Source organism: Triplophysa rosa, linkage group LG21 (assembly GCF_024868665.1).
Source record: "Triplophysa rosa linkage group LG21, Trosa_1v2, whole genome shotgun sequence".
Lineage (NCBI taxonomy): Eukaryota > Metazoa > Chordata > Actinopteri > Cypriniformes > Nemacheilidae > Triplophysa > Triplophysa rosa.
In genome coordinates this window covers 9,161,191-9,181,248 of record NC_079910.1, presented here as the reverse complement: position 1 = coordinate 9,181,248, position 20,058 = coordinate 9,161,191, and the positions used below count along the sequence as shown (strand labels likewise).

The window sequence follows — 20,058 nt, the reverse complement described above, 5'->3', positions numbered from 1 at the left end:
GTGTGGCGTAAATTAAGATTTATGAGTAAAATAAGATTAGTAATGAGTAAAATAAGATTTATGATTAACATCGCTTAAAGAGACTTCACAATTGATGTAAGACTGTATGTAAATTATAAAGTCAAATTAAGTAATGTTACTGTGTGTCACTTCAGTCATATCAAATTTCTCCGTTTGATTACCATTGACAAATTTCAAGATCATACATGTCGTAAATGCTCTGATTCCGTTTATTGCCTCAAACCGAAATTATTCAATAACATTTATTTCAATAAGACAACCCCCATTTGCAAGGATCCAATTTAATTTGCATTCGAGCTAAAAAAAAAAAAAAAAACACGTGCTTTGCATTCATCGGTCACACGAACCACGTGTTCACAATACTCAGCCAACCCGGAAGAGTGTGAACCGGGCTGGGGCATCAACTGACGTACACTTCGAGGGTAGAGGACAACATACTAGGATACCATGGAATGGTGTGCACGATTTCTCGATTTAGTTTCTAACATGTATTTCGACTAACTCCGTTTACGTGATGTTTTAAGACGTACGTGCAGCGTTACTGGTCGTGGCGTTAATAGGCGCTTGTATATTGGTCGTGGCAGTTGCAATCCCCAGAGAGAGAGAGAGAGAGAGAGAGAGAGAGAGAGAGAGAGAGAAGCTTTTTGTCATCACTACAAACCTGCTGTACAGGTTCAAGCCGTCAATCAGTTCAAAAGGTAAACGTATCTGTTTCATAAACTAAAATCACAGTGTCTGAGTTAGTTGTTTTTGGACTAAGTGACACATCTTGTATTATGAAGCTTGTGTTGTCTAGGCGTCAACTCCATGGGGGTTTTCTCCCTGCTTGACAATAACAGGTCTAATATGTTTAAAATGAAATGTTAAATGTGCCTAGGTTGACTGAGTGCTGGTAGATTTTTGTATAATATATGGGCAATTCCATTCCAGCATCATGGATGTGATATTTGCTGTCAAATTCTGAAATATAAACTCTCAGAGAACGTATTTATTACCAATATATTAAACCATATGTTTATTTTCCTAAACCCCTGTTAAAATATGTCCCGACATCAGTAAACTAACAGTCTACACTCGCTTTCTATTTAAGATGAGGGCAATATACATGGGTTATGGATGTGACAAAAAAGAATACATTTTCTGAGGAATAACATACTTGACGATTTCTGTGAATTAAAATCCACAAACCAGAAGCATTCTCAATACATGGGGAAGGGATGACTCTCCATAGTATATAAAATAGTTATTATGTTAATTTTCATCTAAACCACCAAATATCTGAGCTTTCAGTGTGGTGAAAACCTGGAATTGCCTATTTGGTGTTCTTAGATGTTACTTGCTTATTACTTATTACTTACTTATGCTTATTTGATTAAATCATGTTATAAAATGTGCTCAATCAATGTTCTCATTTACCCCAAACAGAATATTAACCGGAGTGTCCAGATTTTGATATATAGGTACCATGAGGCTTGCAGGTCTGTGCATTTTCATGCATGTTTTTTATGGTCTTAAATGATGTTCCATTTCACACTGGCACCCAAACGCTGTTTCTTTCTTGTGTCTTTCTCAGTGGCCCTGCGTGCAGTTGGTTTGGTTCTGCTTTTGGGCTTCACTTGGCTTCTAGCCAATTCTATGCTCGGAGGGGATGGTAACTCCTTAATACGGGGTCTCATTAATGGTAAGGATATTGCAGCGCTTGTTACCCTAATCAAACCCTGATGAGAATTATAACAAGTTGCCACAAATTATTAATGATAATGTTTTATCTTTTATAGGTAGACAAGAAGAGCCTACTTCAGGTAAGATTAGTTCGCATTGAAGCACATCAGATATCACACTTCAGTTAATCCATCAGAAGTGTTTTTGTGAGCTGTTTGTTGTTTATTTTATTTGATGCAATGTAGTGCTGTCCTGCAGAACCAAGACTACGCAAGTACAAGTGTGGTCTGTCTGCGGCATGTCCCCCCAAACATCTCGCATTCAGATTGACCTCAGGGGCTGCCAATGTCATCGGCCCCAAAATCTGTGTGGATGATAAAGTGCAAGTTTCTTGACCTTTTCATTTTTGCTGTGTTACTGTCTCTCTCTTTAAACCAAGCTTTGCATGTAAACTCTCATCATTATTTCCTTTCACTAATATTCATCATGTTATTCTTTCCTTGGCCATCACTGTCTGCCAGAATCAGTGTTATTAGGGAATGTGATACAAGTAGGCACTGGTCCCTCTTTTTTCATTGCCTATGTTCTGTAGTTCATCCATTTTCTGGTGCCCCTTTGTATTCTTTAAAAACAAGTCTTAAAGGAATATTCCATGTTAAATACAGGGTTAGCTGTAAATAACAAAAAATGTGGTAACATTTATTTTAATGTTACTAATAGTCAACATCTATGTGGTAGCAATTGTATGGATGCTATTGATAGAGCTTGAATTGTATTTAACCAAGAATATTCTTAACTTCCTGTGTAGTTCTATAGTAGATACAATAGTTGTGTCCAGAAATGCAATTTTGTGATGCTTATTCTCATTTGATCTTACAGTCTTCTCAGCAGTGCCAAAAACAATGTTGGCAGAGGTCTCAATATTGCTTTAGTAAATGGTAAATATATCAAATTCTTTAATGTTGTTGTACTAATGTGTGTGTACTAATTTTAAATCGTTTTAATTAGCTAACACCACATTTTAATTCAATTGCTGTTTCTCAGGGGTTACTGGAGAAGTTTTGGAAATAAGATCATTTGATATGTGGGCAGGAGGTAAGATGATATATAAAGTCATGTGTTGTTTGATTAGTTCACTGTTTTCTTATCAATGGGTATGATCCTTCACCCTGTCCAGAGGTTTCAGATCTTATGAAGTATCTTCGGCCACTCCATGAAGGAACGCTAGTATTCATTGCCTCATTTGATGACCCAGCCAGCAAGTAAGAGTCTACTGTTTTCTGTATTTCTCATTAAAACCCAGATTACTTAATGGCCTTGTAACAGTCACATGTAGCTTAGTTGGTAGAGCATGGCAATAGCAATGCAAGGATTATGGGTTTGATTTCTAGGGAACACACTAATACACACTGACTGAGGCAGTAAAATGTCGAGTGGCACCATGTGTAAAAGCACGGCTCTCTCAATGTTATGTACCAGTTTTAAACATGCTATAGGGTTGATTTTGTAAATGTTTTAGTGTATGCTTTTGTAGGGGATTTACAGTAAAAGACCCGTAGACCAGTTATGAATGAATGAAGACAAGAAGTCAAGAATGTAATTAATAGAAGAAAATTTACTGAAGAAAAATAGTTTGTAGTTTTGCCAGCAGAAGTCAGCTTCAGCACTCTCAAGGAGTTGCACAGGCCGACCTGCCTTACATCCAAAATGCAGTAGTATTTAAGCTAACAGAGTCAACCAACTCTGTCATTACTTAGGTAAATAAAGCTCACATGATTGGTTATCAATAGATAAACAAGAACAGAAAGCTCTCAAACACTTCTGGAGTCATGAGACAGGACATAAAGTATAGTCCTATAGATTATCAAAGATGACAGGCATGTACTATAATACGAATTAAAACATGACGTTACGTCCGTCCGTGTTTTTCCACCCTTTCTCACTTTCCTGAAACAATACAATCACACATACACAAACTCCTCAAGGGTAGAGTCTGTGCTAACAGAAGATGTTTTCTGAACATGATGATAAGAAGTCCCTTTTCACAGTCACACTGACCTGCAGGAAGAGAGAGCCTAAGCATTCATTGGAGACTTAAACCATGAATTATTCTCTACTTTCTGTATCAGAAGAGGTTGATGTTAATCATGCTTAAATCATCAATTTAAAATAAAATCATGCTGAATAATAATTGATTAAGAAATGTCAAAAACTACATAAAAGTATTTATATTTGAAGTAAGGTGAAGCCACGGCACCGGTCCCTTCACTTTGCTTTGGTGAAATGTTTCTTAAGAAGCTATGAACACTAATGTTTTATATATGTGCTGAACAAATATACTATATTATAGAACTGTTATTTGTTGGTTGTAGCTTTTGTTGAAAATTGACTTGCATTTACAAAAAAATGAGGTTGTCTTCCAGTTTTGCTCAACTGAAACAGAGTAATGTATTCTTATTTACAGGCTGAATGATGAAGCCCGTCGGCTGTTTGAGGAGTTGGGGAGCACAGCAGCAAAGGAACTAAGTTTCAGGGACAGCTGGGTGTTTGTCGGAGCTAAAGGAATCGAAAATAAGAGCCCGTTTGAACAGGTGGGATTTAGTCAAAGAAATAGGCATCATTTTTGTATTGTGCAAGCTCGGGTTCGTAGTCCAGACCTAGGAATAATGTGTGAATTATGTGCTTTTGCATATAAAGCCTTTTAAAACAAATGTGTTGTATTCTGTATACAGTAATGCTGAAGTTTCTGATTTTGGCTTTTGGCTCTGAAAGATCCTTTCTCTTCCACTTTCTCTCAGCGAATGAAGAACAGTAAAAGCAGTAATAAATATGAGGGCTGGCCTGAATCTCTGGAGATGGATGGATGTGTTCCCTTGCGTGCTCCTTTGGAAACTTAAGTTCCTGCTGCGACTTTGAACTGTAATACCTCAATCACAAGGAACAAAGAACTCTACTTACAAAATTGATTTTGTTTTAAGTGAAAGCTCATAAATTACTCGGCTACCTAAATGTTTTGTTGATGAAAAGGGTCAGGGTGGATATTTTTTACTTAAGGTTTATATATAGCTGGTTGCAGCATTGCTGAAGCATTCTTTTTGTAAGGGCAAGGGAAGAAACAGAAACACGAATAAAACTGAAAGAAGTTATCTGCTTTATTGAATTATAAATTTTGTTTTGATGAAAAAATATTGTCACATTACATATTTTAAACAATATTTAAAAAGTTTGTTATATTTATACAATTTAAAATGTGTCATGGCAATACTATATTAAAGCTATACCCAGCTGTTTTTAAAGGCTAATGCACCAACAAACATTAAAATATGATTGTTGGGTTTTGTTGGATCAGTTTGATCCTTCTTGGTGGGTTGCTAGAGTAGAATTAGAGTGCACACGTTTCACAACACTCTTTATATCCATCCAGCCTGTTGATGTTTCTTGGTGTAGCAGGATCAAATTAAAATTAATTTACTTCTAGAGACAGATGACTACATTGGAGAATGTGACTGATTGTTGTTATCAATGTTTTAAGCTATGCTGTCATGTCATTAAACCCATTACGTTTTACTCTGGAATGTAATGGTGTACTGATGATAAATTTAAGAAAATTAAAATCTTTGACGCATCAAGGTGAATTTTAGGCTGTTTTGTTGTGTGCGTGTGCGCGTGTGACTGCAATAAACAATGTGGTCATTTTGCGTGCAATCGATATTTCCAGAAGGAAGTGATGGGACATGCTTTGCACAAACAAGCACCATGGACAGCGGCACTACCTGTTTCTATACACTAGGGGGCAGCAAACTTACAATGAAATATAAAGTATGCACTAAAAAATCGTAAGATCGTGTATATATAATATATTTAAACTAAAAATGTCATAGTTTTTTAAACTACAAGATGAAAATATTGCCTTAAGCTTGTCAAACAATCTTTTTTGAAAATATATTAAAGCAATTACATTTACTATGCTATATCTTTCGTGATTAAATAACTTGTAAAAATGTTTTTATTATAAACAGGCGAAAAGGCAGCACTATCAAAGCTTACATAAATTGTCTGAGATAATTGATCTATATTTATGAAAATTAGTAAAGGTATAGTAGGGAACTCTGTTTTTGCTAGTTTAACGTTAACGCTGAGACATCTGCAGAACAAAATATGCAAACGGGATAGTTTAAAATAAAAATTAATCACACCAGAATGTCAAAACCCAAATCTTATTGTTTCCCCAGATGCTCACTAGGACGATGCGCGACCCCGCGTGGTCGGGAAAAGGCGGCCGCGCGCATAGTTGGAGCACGCGGTACGAGCGCGCGTCTCTATAGTTAACCGAAAAAGGAGAAACGATTGTGCTCGATTCTATTACGAATGCTGCAACGACGGACGTTGCTCTGTACATTTTGTAAAATTACTCAATAGCTTTCGCGCTATATTATGTGAATACGTTATCGTTACATTCACCGGAAGGAAAGGTGTGCAAAAAAATCTCTCAGAAAAGAAAAGCGATATGTTTTTTTTTAACAGATGATGTGTTCAGGAGGATTTGCAGGATTTAACGACGCCGCTCCAACAAGCGAATCAAATGATCGTGTGAGAAACTACCAGCAAAATTACGCGACTAAAAACGTTTATGTCCAACGAGATGCCTACGAACTGTTGACTTTGTAGCAGATAAATTGACTAACGTTAAACACATCCCGGTCAGCTGCTTTAGTTGAAATAACGACGACGAGAGGATGCAGCACGCCGGTGAGTATCACTGACATTTTAGATAAACAGTCATAGCCTCGGATATACACAGGGCTTAAAATGAATGTACACCATGTACAAAATAAAAATACGTCTCTAGTTGCTGTGTTGTGTCTTTAAAACACAGGAACACCAAACATAGCTTAGCCGCTAACACAACACGGTGGTGCTGAAATTGATATTTCAATGGACTGGGCGTGCAAAATGACTGTTTGAACGGTTAAAGGAAGATGTTTCTCTTATTGTGTAACGTAGTCTGCTTTTTACTTCTGTCTGCGAACAGGTGTATATGCTGTTGATAACGTCCTTTTTAACGTTCTGTTTTAACTGAACCTCAGGAAAGGTACTGCATATAGACGTTTTGTCTCTTATCTCTCCACATTATGTGATACAGGGCGCTGAGCAGATTTGGTTATCGTAAGGGGTAAATCTATCCACTATCGGGCCTTCAATTTTGAAGTTATAACATACGTGCGCACGTTTGTGTATTTACGCCTGCCTTGTTGTTTTTTGCTATGTGCCATTCAGCTCAAGCCATTGACCACTGCTGATCTCTCTTTTGGATGCAGTATGGTAGTAGTCTTGTATGGAGGACTAAACCTGCAAAAATTATAAATAAATGAATGTATAAATAAATAAATATATAAACGAATAAATGTAATAATATGAAAATAAATACAGGAATGAATGGTTTGATAAAACAAAATAATTCGTTTTAGCTATTATTGATCTTAGCTTTAACTTTTCTTTTCATTTTTTAAATTGATTTATTATTTTTTGTGTCCATTTTTAATTATTTTTAATTATTATTATTATTTATTTTTAGATTATTTTATTTATCATTTCCTTTTATTTTTACATTTATTTATTTATACGTTTATTTATTTTTATATTTATTTATTATCGCATGTATTTATTTCCACTTTTATTTATTTATTCTTGTATTTATTCTTACTTTTCTGTGTCTTGTATGATAATTAGATGGGTTGGTCTTGCCTACTATTGGTTCAGCGTAGATTGAAGCGTTTGATCGATTACTCTTGACTTGTTTTGGACTAACGTCACGTCACTCACTGATCGTTTGCTTCGTGTATAACGTTTATGGCGTGCGCACAATTAGCTAGAGAGTTACAGCATTTAGCCAATGAAGTCGATAACCATGCATCAAATGACTATGTGTCATTCAGATTAGATGCATTTATTGAGGATTTATTACAGATTGACGGCGAGATAAATGACAAAGTTCTTCAAAATCTGTGCGAGTCAGGGGGTGCTAAGGTGGTGACCAAGTTCCGGTTACAGGTCCTCTGCCAAAGAGGTGCATGAACGACCTCAGCAGATTCGTCGATTCTGAAAGCACAAGACGACTTGATATTAAGATGTCTAATAAACACAGACTTTCTTGTTACATGATTTTGACATTCTTGTTAAGATTGCAAATTATTGGTATGATCGCCCGTAACGGCTGAAGCGAGGTGAAAAAATAAATAAAGCGATTTGACACGGGATTCGTACCCATACAATAAAGTGAGGCAGCGTGTCACTACGGTAACAATCACACTAAGCTATTTCGCAATGCTAGCTGCTGCGGATCTTTGCAATAATATCAAGATGTCACACAACAATATGCAGCTGGATGAATCAAGGGAATATGCCCGTTTTAACTTGTGACCTCTGTGTTATTTATCTCTTATGGAATGTAGTTTACGAGTACCGTTTAGTAACCACGTCTTTTTAGAAGGAATGGTTTCCATTTGATGGCCCCTGTAGTGAAAGAACGATGCTCATTACTACCGTGTTAACTTGTGACTTAAGTTCACTATGTCTCAATTCATTTACATTATGTTACATCATGTTACATTAAATCTTTACGCTTTTTCTAACCGAAAGGCTGCTTATAACTATCACTTTGACAAAGCGTTAGCTTGCGACTTCGGTTTACAAGCTCATCTGTGTAGTTAAACCTTATTACATTTTGTGCTTTATGATTTTCACCAGTTGAACTGTAACGCCACCATAGCACCCTCTGACTCGCACAGACTTTGAATGTGCTGCAAAGAGGCTAACAACCGAGGGAGAACTTTGTCATTTATCTCGCCGTCAATCTGTAATAAATCATCAATAAATGCATCTAATCTGAATGACACATAGTCATTTGATGCATGGTTATCGACTTCATTGGCTAAATGCTGTAACTCTCTAGCTAATTGTGCGCCCGCCATAGTTACTTAACGTTATACACGAAGCAAACGATCAGTGAGTGACGTGACGTTAGTCCAAAACAAGTCAAGAGTAATCGATCAAACGCTTCAATCTACGCTGAACCAATAGTAGGCAAGACCAACCCATCTAATTATCATACAAGACACAGAAAAGTAAGAATAAATACAAGAATAAATAAATAAAAGTGGAAATAAATACATGCGATAATAAATAAATATAAAAATAAATAAACGTATAAATAAATAAATGTAAAAATAAAAGGAAATGATAAATAAAATAATCTAAAAATAAAAAATAATAATAATTAAAAATAATTAAAAATGGACACAAAAAATAATAAATTAATTTAAAAAATGAAAAGAAAAGTTAAAGCTAAGATCAATAATAGCTAAAACGAATTATTTTGTTTTATCAAACCATTCATTCCTGTATTTATTTTCATATTATTACATTTATTCGTTTAAATATTTATTTATTTATACATTCATTTATTTATAATTTTTGCAGGTTTAGTCCTCCATAGTCTTGTTGCTTTCGCATCACCTTTTTTGTCTAAACAGAAGCAGATGTCGTATGACGGGTTAAACAAAAAAGCACATGCTTTAAGCTATTATAAAATAATAGTTTCGTATCGAGAATGTGATTCATGTCTCTAACAAGGAACAGACAGTGATAGTGTAAACGCGTGAGGCAAATTATGTTACCTAGATTATATCAGACCGCAGAAAAACTTTATTGAACGTAAGGAATGTAGTTTCTTTTTTCTGGTTCAGTGTGTACCCTATCCTCAGTGACCACAGTGACACTCACTTTCACATGCTTGACCTGGATTGGACAAACGTGTTTGTTCTTTGTTCTCTTAATGGGAGGAGAACAAACTTTATGACTTCAGATGTCATTTCGTTGTACTTTATTACAAAGCATAAATTTTTAGATTTTAGTTAAGCATGCTATTTAGTAACATTAGGATGCACTGAATTGGTGCTTGGTTAGTAGGATGTATCAATTTGGTCTTTTTTATAGTGTTTTGGGACACATGAACAAGTTCTCATTGAGTTGGCTTGAGCAAGAATTATTTTTAAGCATTACCCACAATCTCTATTTCCTAGAAATAGGCGTGCAGTTGACTGTGGTTGAGAAATGAGTGTAAATGTGATTGGTCAAAAACCAATCAATTATGACAGCAAATTATCCGGGCCACTTACATCAGTGCCTGCAGCAAGTGCACATAACCATAATCTGAAATATTTATGTTGAATGTTTTGATGCTGTTTGCCTTCTGTTCAGAAAAACATGACCGAACTTTAACCACACACAGACCTTTTTTCCTCCACATGATTGTTTTAGCTCCAGGTCCGAGCCAAGCGTAATCTGCAGTCACCAAACTGACCTCTTCACCATGGGACAACCCCGCACCAAATTTAGTTGCAAACTAAGCTGTTAATCATGTAGATACTTCTGGTAATCTTAGACAGACGCCACATCTCTAAGGGTCCAAAATGCTTTTTTGTTGTTCACCTTATACAAAAAAATGGTTCGTAAAATTATTACACGCTGACACTTAAAAGTAACTGCCATTTAAAACTTGCCACACAAGTCTTGAAAACGTGTTAAATAGCTACATCTGGTCTTTGTCAACAAAGTATGTTCCATCTACTTAATTATAATGTTATCTGTCACTTACACCATTTTTTATTTATTGCTTTGCCTCATCTCATCAAACTCACATTTACTTGACTGGCCTTTCACTCTCTCACCCAAAGTTGAGTTGTTTTCATCGAGGTGGAATTTCGGCTATTGTCACTGCTGTCACTCACACCAGCACACATTTTATCACGGAAAAATCTCAGCAACTTTGTTTGTGTGTGAGACCCCCCCCCCATCTCCCTCTCTTCTTCTCTTTCACACAAATTTTTCCCACCCATTTCAGCACAGCCCCCCTCTGCTGTCTAAAACCTTGATGTCCTCTCTCTCTACCCGCAATCCTTTCCCGTCCCCCCTCTTTATACAGACTTTTCATCTAACTTCATCACCCTCCTCCCCCCAACCCTTCTATCTGCCCCCTCCCAAAACATACAGACATGCTACGTGTTTTGGCTACCTCTTTGTCTGCCTCAGTAAATCGGTAGAGCCTGCTCAGTTCCAGGGGATTAATGTGTGTTGTGCCAATGAAGAGAGCAATGAAAAAAGGAGAGGCACAGTTTTATAGCTCTGTGGGTACATTGTGATAGTGAGTGTGAGAGAGAGAACGTAGTAACAACACAGTTCAATGATTAGCTGTACTGTCATTGAAGAAGAGCTTGACCATAATAAATCCAAGTGTATTAGATGCTTAAAATATGTCTTGCCCAATATAATCTGGAGACGAAGAACTTGCATATTTATGTGACTGTTTGCGGATATACATTTTTTCCACTGCGCATGTCAAAGAGGATTAAATCGGGAGCACGGATATTCAAATTAGCGATACATCTGGGAGAGGTTGAACAGCGTATGTCATGATCAGTTCAACATGCTCCATTGACAGATGAGAATGGAGAAAAATGAAGTTGATATACCTGACTAAAACTCACATTGGTGAGGTGACTGGGCTTGTCATATACTCAAAACGTTGTACCTGTAGGCTGAGCCTATGAAAGCATCTACATACATGTGCGTAAAGGGATAGTTCACCCAAAAATAAAAATTCTGTCATCACTTTTTGTATATGACTCTTGAACACAAAAGAAGATATTTTGAGAAATGTCTCAAAGGTTTTGCGTCAATACAATGGAAATCAATGGGGGCTAGTGTTGTTTGATTGTCATCATTTTTAAAAATACCTTCATTTGTGTTCTGCAGAAGAATAAAAGTGATAAAGGTTTGGAATGACATGATTGTAAATGAGGAAATAATTTTCGTTTTTGGGTGAACTATCATTTCAAGGTTGCTCTGCAGGAAGATCTGTGTAAAGATGCAATACAGCATAAAAGCCATTATAATATATGATTTTATTATCATTTTTACATTGACGGTTCCATCAGTAACAACATAAACAAACATTATGTGGCCCACACTTCACTTCCAGTAGACCTCTGCAAATAATCAATAACTGTTGGCAGTTTTAATGATATTTAATACAATTAATATACAAAAAAATGTATAACAAACAATTAACATTAATATAAATTAAATATAAAATATGTCTTTATATAGTTTATATCATAACCAAACACAGACCAGAAGTTAACTTCAGGCCAGGCATGTGTGTCCAATTAAACCATCTATAATTGAATTTACTTCATTTAATAATTATGTATATACAATTTTGTTTTTGCTATTAATCTTTTATTTCTATATTAACAATTTGGTATTTAAATCAAGTTTATTTGTGCATCCACCTGTGTTAAACTGTATTAATACACCTATTCCTTGTGTACTATATATGGCGCTTCTAGTGCACCTTATTTGGAGCTTTTGTCTTTGCAAAACTAAATAAACAGAACATGAGTGACTGACAAATACAACAGCGCTCTCCGAAAAGCCTCTATTCACAACAACACTTTTGTCAAATCAGCAGATTTGTTTCCATTTCATTGCAGTTATAGAATATGATCATGTCTTGAGCTGAATTGACTGTCAGAAATGAGTTTGAGTGATGTGCTTGCTGTATGAGCTTGGCGTTCTGTAAATACTCTGCCCAGTATGTTGTTTTCACTGGAACTCCTTGCCCTGAGGACAGAGGCAAATAAGCTTGTTTAAAGCATAACTTCCACCTCCCATGGTTTTTTTTCCTATGTCCTCTTACACCCAAACAGTCAACTCACTATTATTTTACATTTTATTGCTATTTAATCACTTTAGAATGATGCTGCTTCCTCTGGCTTATGTCAGTCAAGTGAATCATAAGCATCACACGTCAGGTTTAAAAGCCTTACACTTGTTATGCGACATGTAATTTATGGGGAAATCAGTGGAAGAAAGGAGAAATTGTCCATGTAAGGTGAAGCATGGCTATAGTGGCAGCTTCCAATGTAAGCTTTTTTTTAACTAGTCTAATGTGTAAGAAGTGCACTCACTGCCCTGCCAACCCTTTGTGAGAGAAAGAGGCAGACAAAATCTATTCTGGCTATCAACTTGCATTTTAGTAGTATCTCATCTACAGATGGATGTTCGATAAGCATGAATTCCCAGCTAAACCTGAGTTTCAAAATATTTTTCTATAGAAATCATGTATAATCTTAAAAGCAAAAAAAAGACATTTCAGTAATGTTTCTTGTAAATACAGAAGTGAACTCAAAGGGCAGCTATAAATTTGTACAGCACTAATCATTTTTTTGTAGCCCAATTCATAAATATTCAGCAAATTGTAGAGCATAAATTGATGTGCAGGACTTAACTAATAATAGGTGCTGTTTCACTTTCACCCTTGTTTTCTCAGTGATTTGTTTTGTGCGACTGAGCGACTTATTTTTTCATCCCTGAAGCAGTTAGCGAGCGTGTTATTAGCATGTGTTTAGTATACTGTAGGAAACTTACCTAACTGATAAGGACAGATGGAAATGACAAGAGAACTGAGGATAATCATGTAACCAGAGAAAAAGAGAGGGAGATTGGGATAGGAGTGGGTTGTATGATTCAAAGTGAACATTGAATCATATTAGAGCCAGTGGCAGGTGTTGCTGTATTTAAATACAAAAGGCAAACACTCATTTAGATAAATGTACTGCATGAGCAATGATAGCCCACTAACTGTAAACATGAGAAGCTGTAATGCTTCACATCTAGGGGGCAATACTGCTGACTACAATTAATATTCCATTTTAGTGCATATGATCCCTTAACGATAATCTATATTGGTCACTCGTTGCGCATCCCCTTTGCCTCTGAATTATTTAATCCTAAAGGGCCTTTATGCCGCCATTTATTATTAATTAGAGTCGAATGTTACGTCCCATAGATTGAAGTTGAACTTAACTTTTTCAGATTTCTTATGCACCATGTAGCACGAGTTATTCTAAAATCAGTCATGCTTTTAGATTTCTTAATTACAGAATTAGGCAATTTCAATCTTGTTCACAATGTAGATCACTAAGTGCCTTAATAGTTTTATTAATTTACATGTTTATTCTAGCTGTCCTTGGCCATACTCACCTGTGAGTGGATTTTGGTGACAGTTTGTGAGCAGACACAGTTTTTTTACAGGAGTTACACATTCGAGCTGTACACAAAAAGAGACTCTTTATTGTGTTGTAGATGCTCAGATTCTAGTGCTAGGCCTATACCTTCCATTACTGATATATGTCCATAGTTATTTATTTCAACACAGGGATAAAATAATTTTTCTTTTATCTTCCTTTCTGTTTTTTTGACAGTCAACTAGGGGATTTCAATTTATGAGACATCATGTTTGTGTGTGCTCGTGTGAAAATAAGTTTTTTCCTATGCGAGTTTAGTTTTATAACTTTATCTTAAAGGAACAATACTGGGTTTTTAGGAGGATCTATTGACAGAAATGCAATATAATATACAAAACTATTTCTTCAGAGGTGTATAAAGACCTTACGTAATGAACCGTTATGTTTGTAATACCTTAGAATAAGATGTTTATATCTACATACAGAGCGGCCCTACATACATTGAATTCGCCGCCATGTTTTGTACAGCAGCCCTAAACGGACAAACAACTCTACAACGCGCGTTTCCTCTCCCTCTCCGCTGCGGTATAGTGGTGAAACGGATCGCGGATGATCGGATCGTACTCTACGGTTCGAAACACATGTGACCCGCGGATTAAATGTAAGTTTATTCATCATTGAGTAAGAGAGTAAAACGCGCTCTCTCTACAGTTTTAGCACCCTCTCGCTCTCTCTCTCCAGTATCTGGACGAGAACAATATTAAAGCAGTTCCAGATAAACAATGACGCTCAAAACTGCTCTGTCACACAGCTAATATTAGAACAAAAACAACAACATATCTTGGTCCTAACAAACAGAAAAACCAATGTTACTCACATACTGATCCGAATCAAAGCATCATCGGGGGTGAGTTTTAGACGATCTTTCTCTCCAACGTCTCTCTGCTGGAAAGTATCTCCATAGTTATATATGAGTATCTCTGCTAAAAGCCATAGTACCGCGGGTCCTAACGCGTCTCTGCTGGAAAGTCTTTATAATATTAACGCAGGTCCTAGCTCCTGCCTGACTTTTATGCTTATTTATATACTTAAAATCCACAGACCTCTTATTTTATGTAATAAATAAGACATCGCTCTTTCTACAGTCTTTCTAATGCCCGCATGATCTCATCCCTTTTTGTACTGTGTGGTGGTCACTGTCGTGTTTGGACTGAGCGATTCGTTGCAAATCTGTAATACAACGCTAGTGGCCGCCGTAAATCAAAAACTTCGCCTTTAATATCGACAAAATAAGAATAATGTTTATTGTCAAAGAAATATTTAGAAATGCTTTTACTTGAGCCAATTACGAAATAACAATGTCCTGTGTTTTCTTCTATAGGTTACACCTGAAAACCACTCACCATTCATTACAAGAGATCAAATTGCCTGTGGTTGTGTGACTTCTGAACGGGCCAGATGAAACTGTTGCAAATGGAGATAAGGAAAATACAATAATAAGAACCAAATTAAACCGTAAGGATACACCGGGAAAACAAGCACCCTCTGATACATCTGTGATCTCAAGGGTACATAAAAGAGAAGAACAGAGAACAGCTAAGGAACTTTATTAAAAGCGTAAGAGGCTGATCACAGAGAGAGAGAGACGGAGACTGACAGAGAGCCAGAACACAGGAGGGGGAGGAGAAGGAGGAGTGGGAAAGGTCAATCGCTATGGCGACAGACCCAGGAGAACCCACTGCCACGGAGGAGTCCTCTGGAGAGAAACCTGATGGAGATAGGGAGGAGGAGAATAACCAGGGCGACAGGGCTACCCGTGAGGGAGAGGGAATGCACGGAACTCCATCTAACTTCGCCTCCTCCCTGACGCAGGAAAGGAGAGCAGGAGGAGCTGGAGGAGGAGTGGAGGACAGTAAAGAAACTGAGGCGCCGGTTAGACCTCTGACCTTCTTCATGCCCACCTCCCTAGCACTCCACGAGCCCTGCCGGAGACGGGAGAACAAGCGCTTTTTCCGAAAGAGTGTGGAGATATGTGAAGAGGACGACGAGGTGGAGGAAACCTCCGGCGCCCCTCACAGCGCTCCTCACCTCGAGTTTTGTGCCTCTGACTCTGTTTTCAGCAGCGGAGCCCAGCAGCTACCCGCCAGTGCCTCTGCCGCCTTAGGTGAGGATGGCACTTACGGCACACAGGACTCTAATAAGAATGGTCTTTCTGCGACCGCTCTGAAGGGGAAAGAGAGAGATCGAGAACTGGAGGAAGAGGCGGAGATGAAGGCCGTAGCCACTTCACCTGGTGGTCGTTTTCTTAAATTTGACATTGAACTTGGAAGAGGAGCATTTAAAACCGTTTACAAAGGCTTGGATACAGAAACTTGGGTGGAGGTCGCCTGGTGTGAACTTCAGGTGAGCCATGTTTACCCACAAGCTAAGTAAACCTTCTTCATTCACCCGAGTTGCAAAGGTTTTGAAATTTCTTTTAATCTCTTAAGGAGGCAGTGATTAGCATTAGCTGCTTTTCTTGAACAGGAATTTTAGTTTAGTATCATGTTTTTCTGCCTAAGCTGGTATGAGTTAGGATGCTGTTGCTCGGGTGTTTTCCAAGCTTGTTGGTGAAATCGTAGCCTCTAGTGTTTTTCCTGAAACTGTTACAGTTGACTGCAGCATGAACAGTAGAAAAAGTCAAAGCTCAATAGCTCCATAGATTACACAGAGAGTAACCGTGGGAGAGGGGTCGGGCCTACTCACGGTGCAATGAACTGGACAAACAACAAGGCTCTCTTGTTTTGATGTGGAATTTTTTTGTCTTCCACTATGCTGAACCTATTGTTGCCCACTGCAGAACGCATTTTTCTGGAAAGCTCGCAAAATACGCCATTGAATGATGGAGTTTTGCGTCAGGGACCCGACTGTTGTACAATGCAGGGCTGTACGTTAACTTTTTTTGCACATAGCACTGGTGCTACAGAGGTTTAAAGTTTTGTAGCACAGGCCAAACAGTTGTAGCACAAGTATAAAACGTCTGTAGTCATCTTTGAAGTGCAGGTCATTACATAAATAGGCAGGGAACTGACAAAGGACATTAATGTTTCATACAAATAAATAAATTAGGGCCACAATTTTTGTTTTTCCCAAATTCCTTTTTCCTTTTCAATTTTCCTGTGTTCTATGTTTCTAATTTTTTTTACTACAATAGTAAGATATTTGTCCACATAAAAATACTGTAGTACAGGGCTCCAGACTGAAACTAAATGGTAACATTTTGCGACCAGTTTTTGAGACAATTTGGAATTTTTCCACTGTGTTTTCTGAGGTCCAAGGTCAACGCAGCCCTATACCAGGAAGTTTTAGAGCACTTCATGCTTCCTGCTGCTGACCAACTTTATGGAGATGCAGATTTCATTTTCCAACAGGACTTGGCACCTGCACACAGTGCCAAAGCTACCAGTACCTGGTTTAAGGACCATGGTATCCCTGTTCTTAATTGGCCAGCAAACTCGCCTGACCTTAACCCCATAGAAAATCTATGGGGTATTGTGAAGAGGGAAGATGCGATATGCCAGACCCAACAATGCAGAAGAGCTGAAGGCCACTATCAGAGCAACCTGGGCTCTCATAACACCTGAGCAGTGCCACAGACTGATCCACTCCATGCCACGCCGCATTGCTGCAGTAATTCAGGCAAAAGGAGCCCCAACTAAGTATTGAGTGCTGTACATGCTCATACTTTTCATGTTCATACTTTTCAGTTGGCCAAGATTTCTAAAAATCCTTTCTTTGTATTGGTCTTAAGTAATATTCTAATTTTCTGAGATACTGAATTTGGGGTTTTCATTAGTTGTCAGTTATAATCATCAAAATTAAAAGAAATAAACATTTGAAATGTATCAGTCTGTGTGTAATGAATGAATATAATATACAAGTTTCACTTTTTGAATGGAATTAGTGAAATAAATCAACTTTTTGATGATATTCTAATTATATGACCAGCACCTGTATAGCAGTGCGCAATCAGTTAACCTCACATACCAACAAGCACAACGATAAAGCAGCTCTATCTCGCATGCGTGCTACACTGGGAAATTTATTCTTGCACAGACCGATTTTTTCCTTGGCATGTAGGCAATGCCATTTTCAACAGAGGACTGCACATAAGTAGACGCTTGTTGCGGGGCTGCATTGGCCGTCTATCAGAGCAGACTCTGTAACGTGCAGTAGCTTTGCCAGCATGCCATAAGAAATGTTTTCATGCCACGTGTCTTTTTAATCCGTAAAGCAAAGTCCCTCGGGGCATGCAAAATACCCAGCTGATAAGAAACCCTGTCGCATTTCACCATTAAATGGCGCTTTGTACAAAATAAAAGTCCATTTGTGTAGGTTAATGCCAGCTTCGTAAGAGGCTTACTGAAGCAGATTATTGATTAAAAGTTTAAAGCGACATGTAAATTACAGGTATGATCAAAGTACATTTATTCAAAGAATGAACATTTGCATGGTTCAACCTTATTTAAATTCCTAAAGGGAAATAGGCTGTCATTATTTTTCAGTCTCTTCTCACTAAAGAATCAGCTGCTTATTTTCATGACAGAATCTGTGTCAATTCAGTCGATTGTAACTGTTCTTTACTAATGTTGCGTAGCTGCAATTGAATCACTCTGAATTTTAATACCTGAAACCTGCATGTAGTCCACTTATCCGTATCCCAGTAGGGATACATTGTTCTGTTGCACTGTTTATACTGCTGTTAGGTTACAGGCCTACCTCCTCTCCGCTTTGTCTGTCGTGAATAGATAGTCTGCGTTTCTTTTTCAAAATGGCAATGTGGCGCCAGTTTCCGGCAGCTGGCTTACAATAACACCACTTAAATGTACTTTTAAGGTGATTCCGCTACTATGCGCATAAACAGTGGGCTAATGGGATGATTTGGCCGTAATTCAGCTTTAGATGTTGTAAAAACAGTATAAGGATGTTGAATAGATGAAAATGTTCTAGAGATATGTAAATCCCTATAAATGGCAGTAATTATGTTAATAGAGAGGCATAGATCTACGGTGCTCGGAAAGGATAAGAGGAACAATGTAAAATAGCAAAGTAGCAACTGAATGAGCAATGTAATGCTTGTTCTCGGTTCTCTCTCTGTATCATGTGTGGTTTGTTTGGTTGCTTTGTGTTGAAAGCTTGAAGTCATGTGTTTGGAGCTACAGTAATTACACACACGCACACTCGCACTTCATGTTTACATGCTGTTTGAGCTGTTACTTTTTAGAAATTTTTGTGATGAATGTCAGAAAAATAAGGGCAATTAAAATGTAATTGTCATTCAAATATTTGTGATTAATATAGAAAATGTCTGTTTTATTTGTTATTTACACAACAAACATTTATCCAAAGCCACTTATAGTTTATTCAAGGTTCATTCTTATAATCAGTATGTCTGTTACCAGGGAATCTAACCCACATCCTTTTGTGCACAATGCTCTACCAGTTAAAGCTACTGCAACACCATGAGAACTACAATGAGACCACAAAGAGAACTATGTTTACATTTTACATTTAGCAGACGCTTTTATTTAAACAGAAAAAATGAGGCAACATAATGCAAGTAGTGATGTCACAAGTTTCCACTTTTCACAAGTGCTAGACAGTAGGGGTGTGAGGAGACGCTTATCCGACGAGACACGAGACTGGGTTCAAGAGAACCTTTTTTAAAGAAATCCTCAATGATGAAATATATAGGGGAAAATAGTCTTTTATTCACATTAAAACACAAAATGCAAAAAAATGTGTCATTATAAAATCAACTTCAAACTTCTATTTTAATGAATTATATTATGCAGTTATAAACAATATGTAAATACTGCAAAATGTTTTGTCACAAACTCAACTGACAGGCAGTAATTGCACAAAAAATATGCTTTGTTTTCTTAATAGGAGTAGCTTTTAGTAAAGAGCTGTGGCTGTTTTCTCTAAATGCTAAATGCTCCTTCCTCCACTGACTAAACTCTCATAGACTTCGGAGAAACAGTTACAACTACATAAACACATCATGTTTTATGCTTACATTGCACATAAGTAAGAGACAGAGTATCTGTTTTTGAAGAGTTTGCCTGTGAATGTTAAAATAACGTAATGTGAACTTGCAATTTCTATGCTGCACGCGTGGTAACAAGGCAGCGCGAACCGCCGTAAACACTTGTGCTTATTATGCACGAGGCGATGCAGACACGCGCGAACGTTGAAACCCGTCCGGCTAACGCTGGAAAGTAGCGCTGCGGGATGGAAAATCACG

At 37.4% G+C, this 20,058-nt stretch overlaps 2 protein-coding genes across 6 annotated transcripts in view; both read left to right on the top strand.

Annotated features, from left to right (window-relative positions):
• Nucleotides 1–399: 399 nt before the first annotated feature.
• Nucleotides 400–5,334, top strand: fam3a (FAM3 metabolism regulating signaling molecule A). Its single transcript, XM_057319138.1, has 10 exons — nucleotides 400–719; nucleotides 1,447–1,499; nucleotides 1,595–1,702; nucleotides 1,800–1,823; nucleotides 1,942–2,065; nucleotides 2,563–2,621; nucleotides 2,728–2,778; nucleotides 2,861–2,945; nucleotides 4,148–4,274; nucleotides 4,482–5,334. Exons 2-10 carry the CDS (start codon nucleotides 1,487–1,489, stop codon nucleotides 4,578–4,580), a joined length of 690 nt encoding a protein of 229 aa, XP_057175121.1. The 5' UTR covers nucleotides 400–719; nucleotides 1,447–1,486; the 3' UTR covers nucleotides 4,581–5,334.
• Nucleotides 5,335–5,967: 633 nt separating this feature from the next.
• Nucleotides 5,968–20,058, top strand: part of si:dkey-151g10.3 (serine/threonine-protein kinase WNK3) — a 48,348-nt gene continuing 34,257 nt past the window's right edge. For all 5 annotated transcript variants that reach the window (XM_057320235.1, XM_057320234.1, XM_057320236.1 and 2 more), the window contains exons 1-2: nucleotides 5,968–6,432; nucleotides 15,154–16,175. In XM_057320235.1, the coding sequence (XP_057176218.1) occupies nucleotides 15,486–16,175 (690 nt within the window). In that variant the 5' untranslated portion in view covers nucleotides 5,968–6,432; nucleotides 15,154–15,485. The remainder of the gene's footprint in view (nucleotides 6,433–15,153; nucleotides 16,176–20,058) is intronic.

What these genes read in the sequence shown, in the direction of transcription:
- fam3a (XM_057319138.1), top strand. An exon ending in ATTTGATATGTGGGCAGGAG is followed by an intron (nt 2,779 to 2,860) that starts GTAAGATGATAT and finishes CACCCTGTCCAG; the next exon opens with AGGTTTCAGATCTTATGAAG. An exon ending in ATAAGAGCCCGTTTGAACAG is followed by an intron (nt 4,275 to 4,481) that starts GTGGGATTTAGT and finishes ACTTTCTCTCAG; the next exon opens with CGAATGAAGAACAGTAAAAG.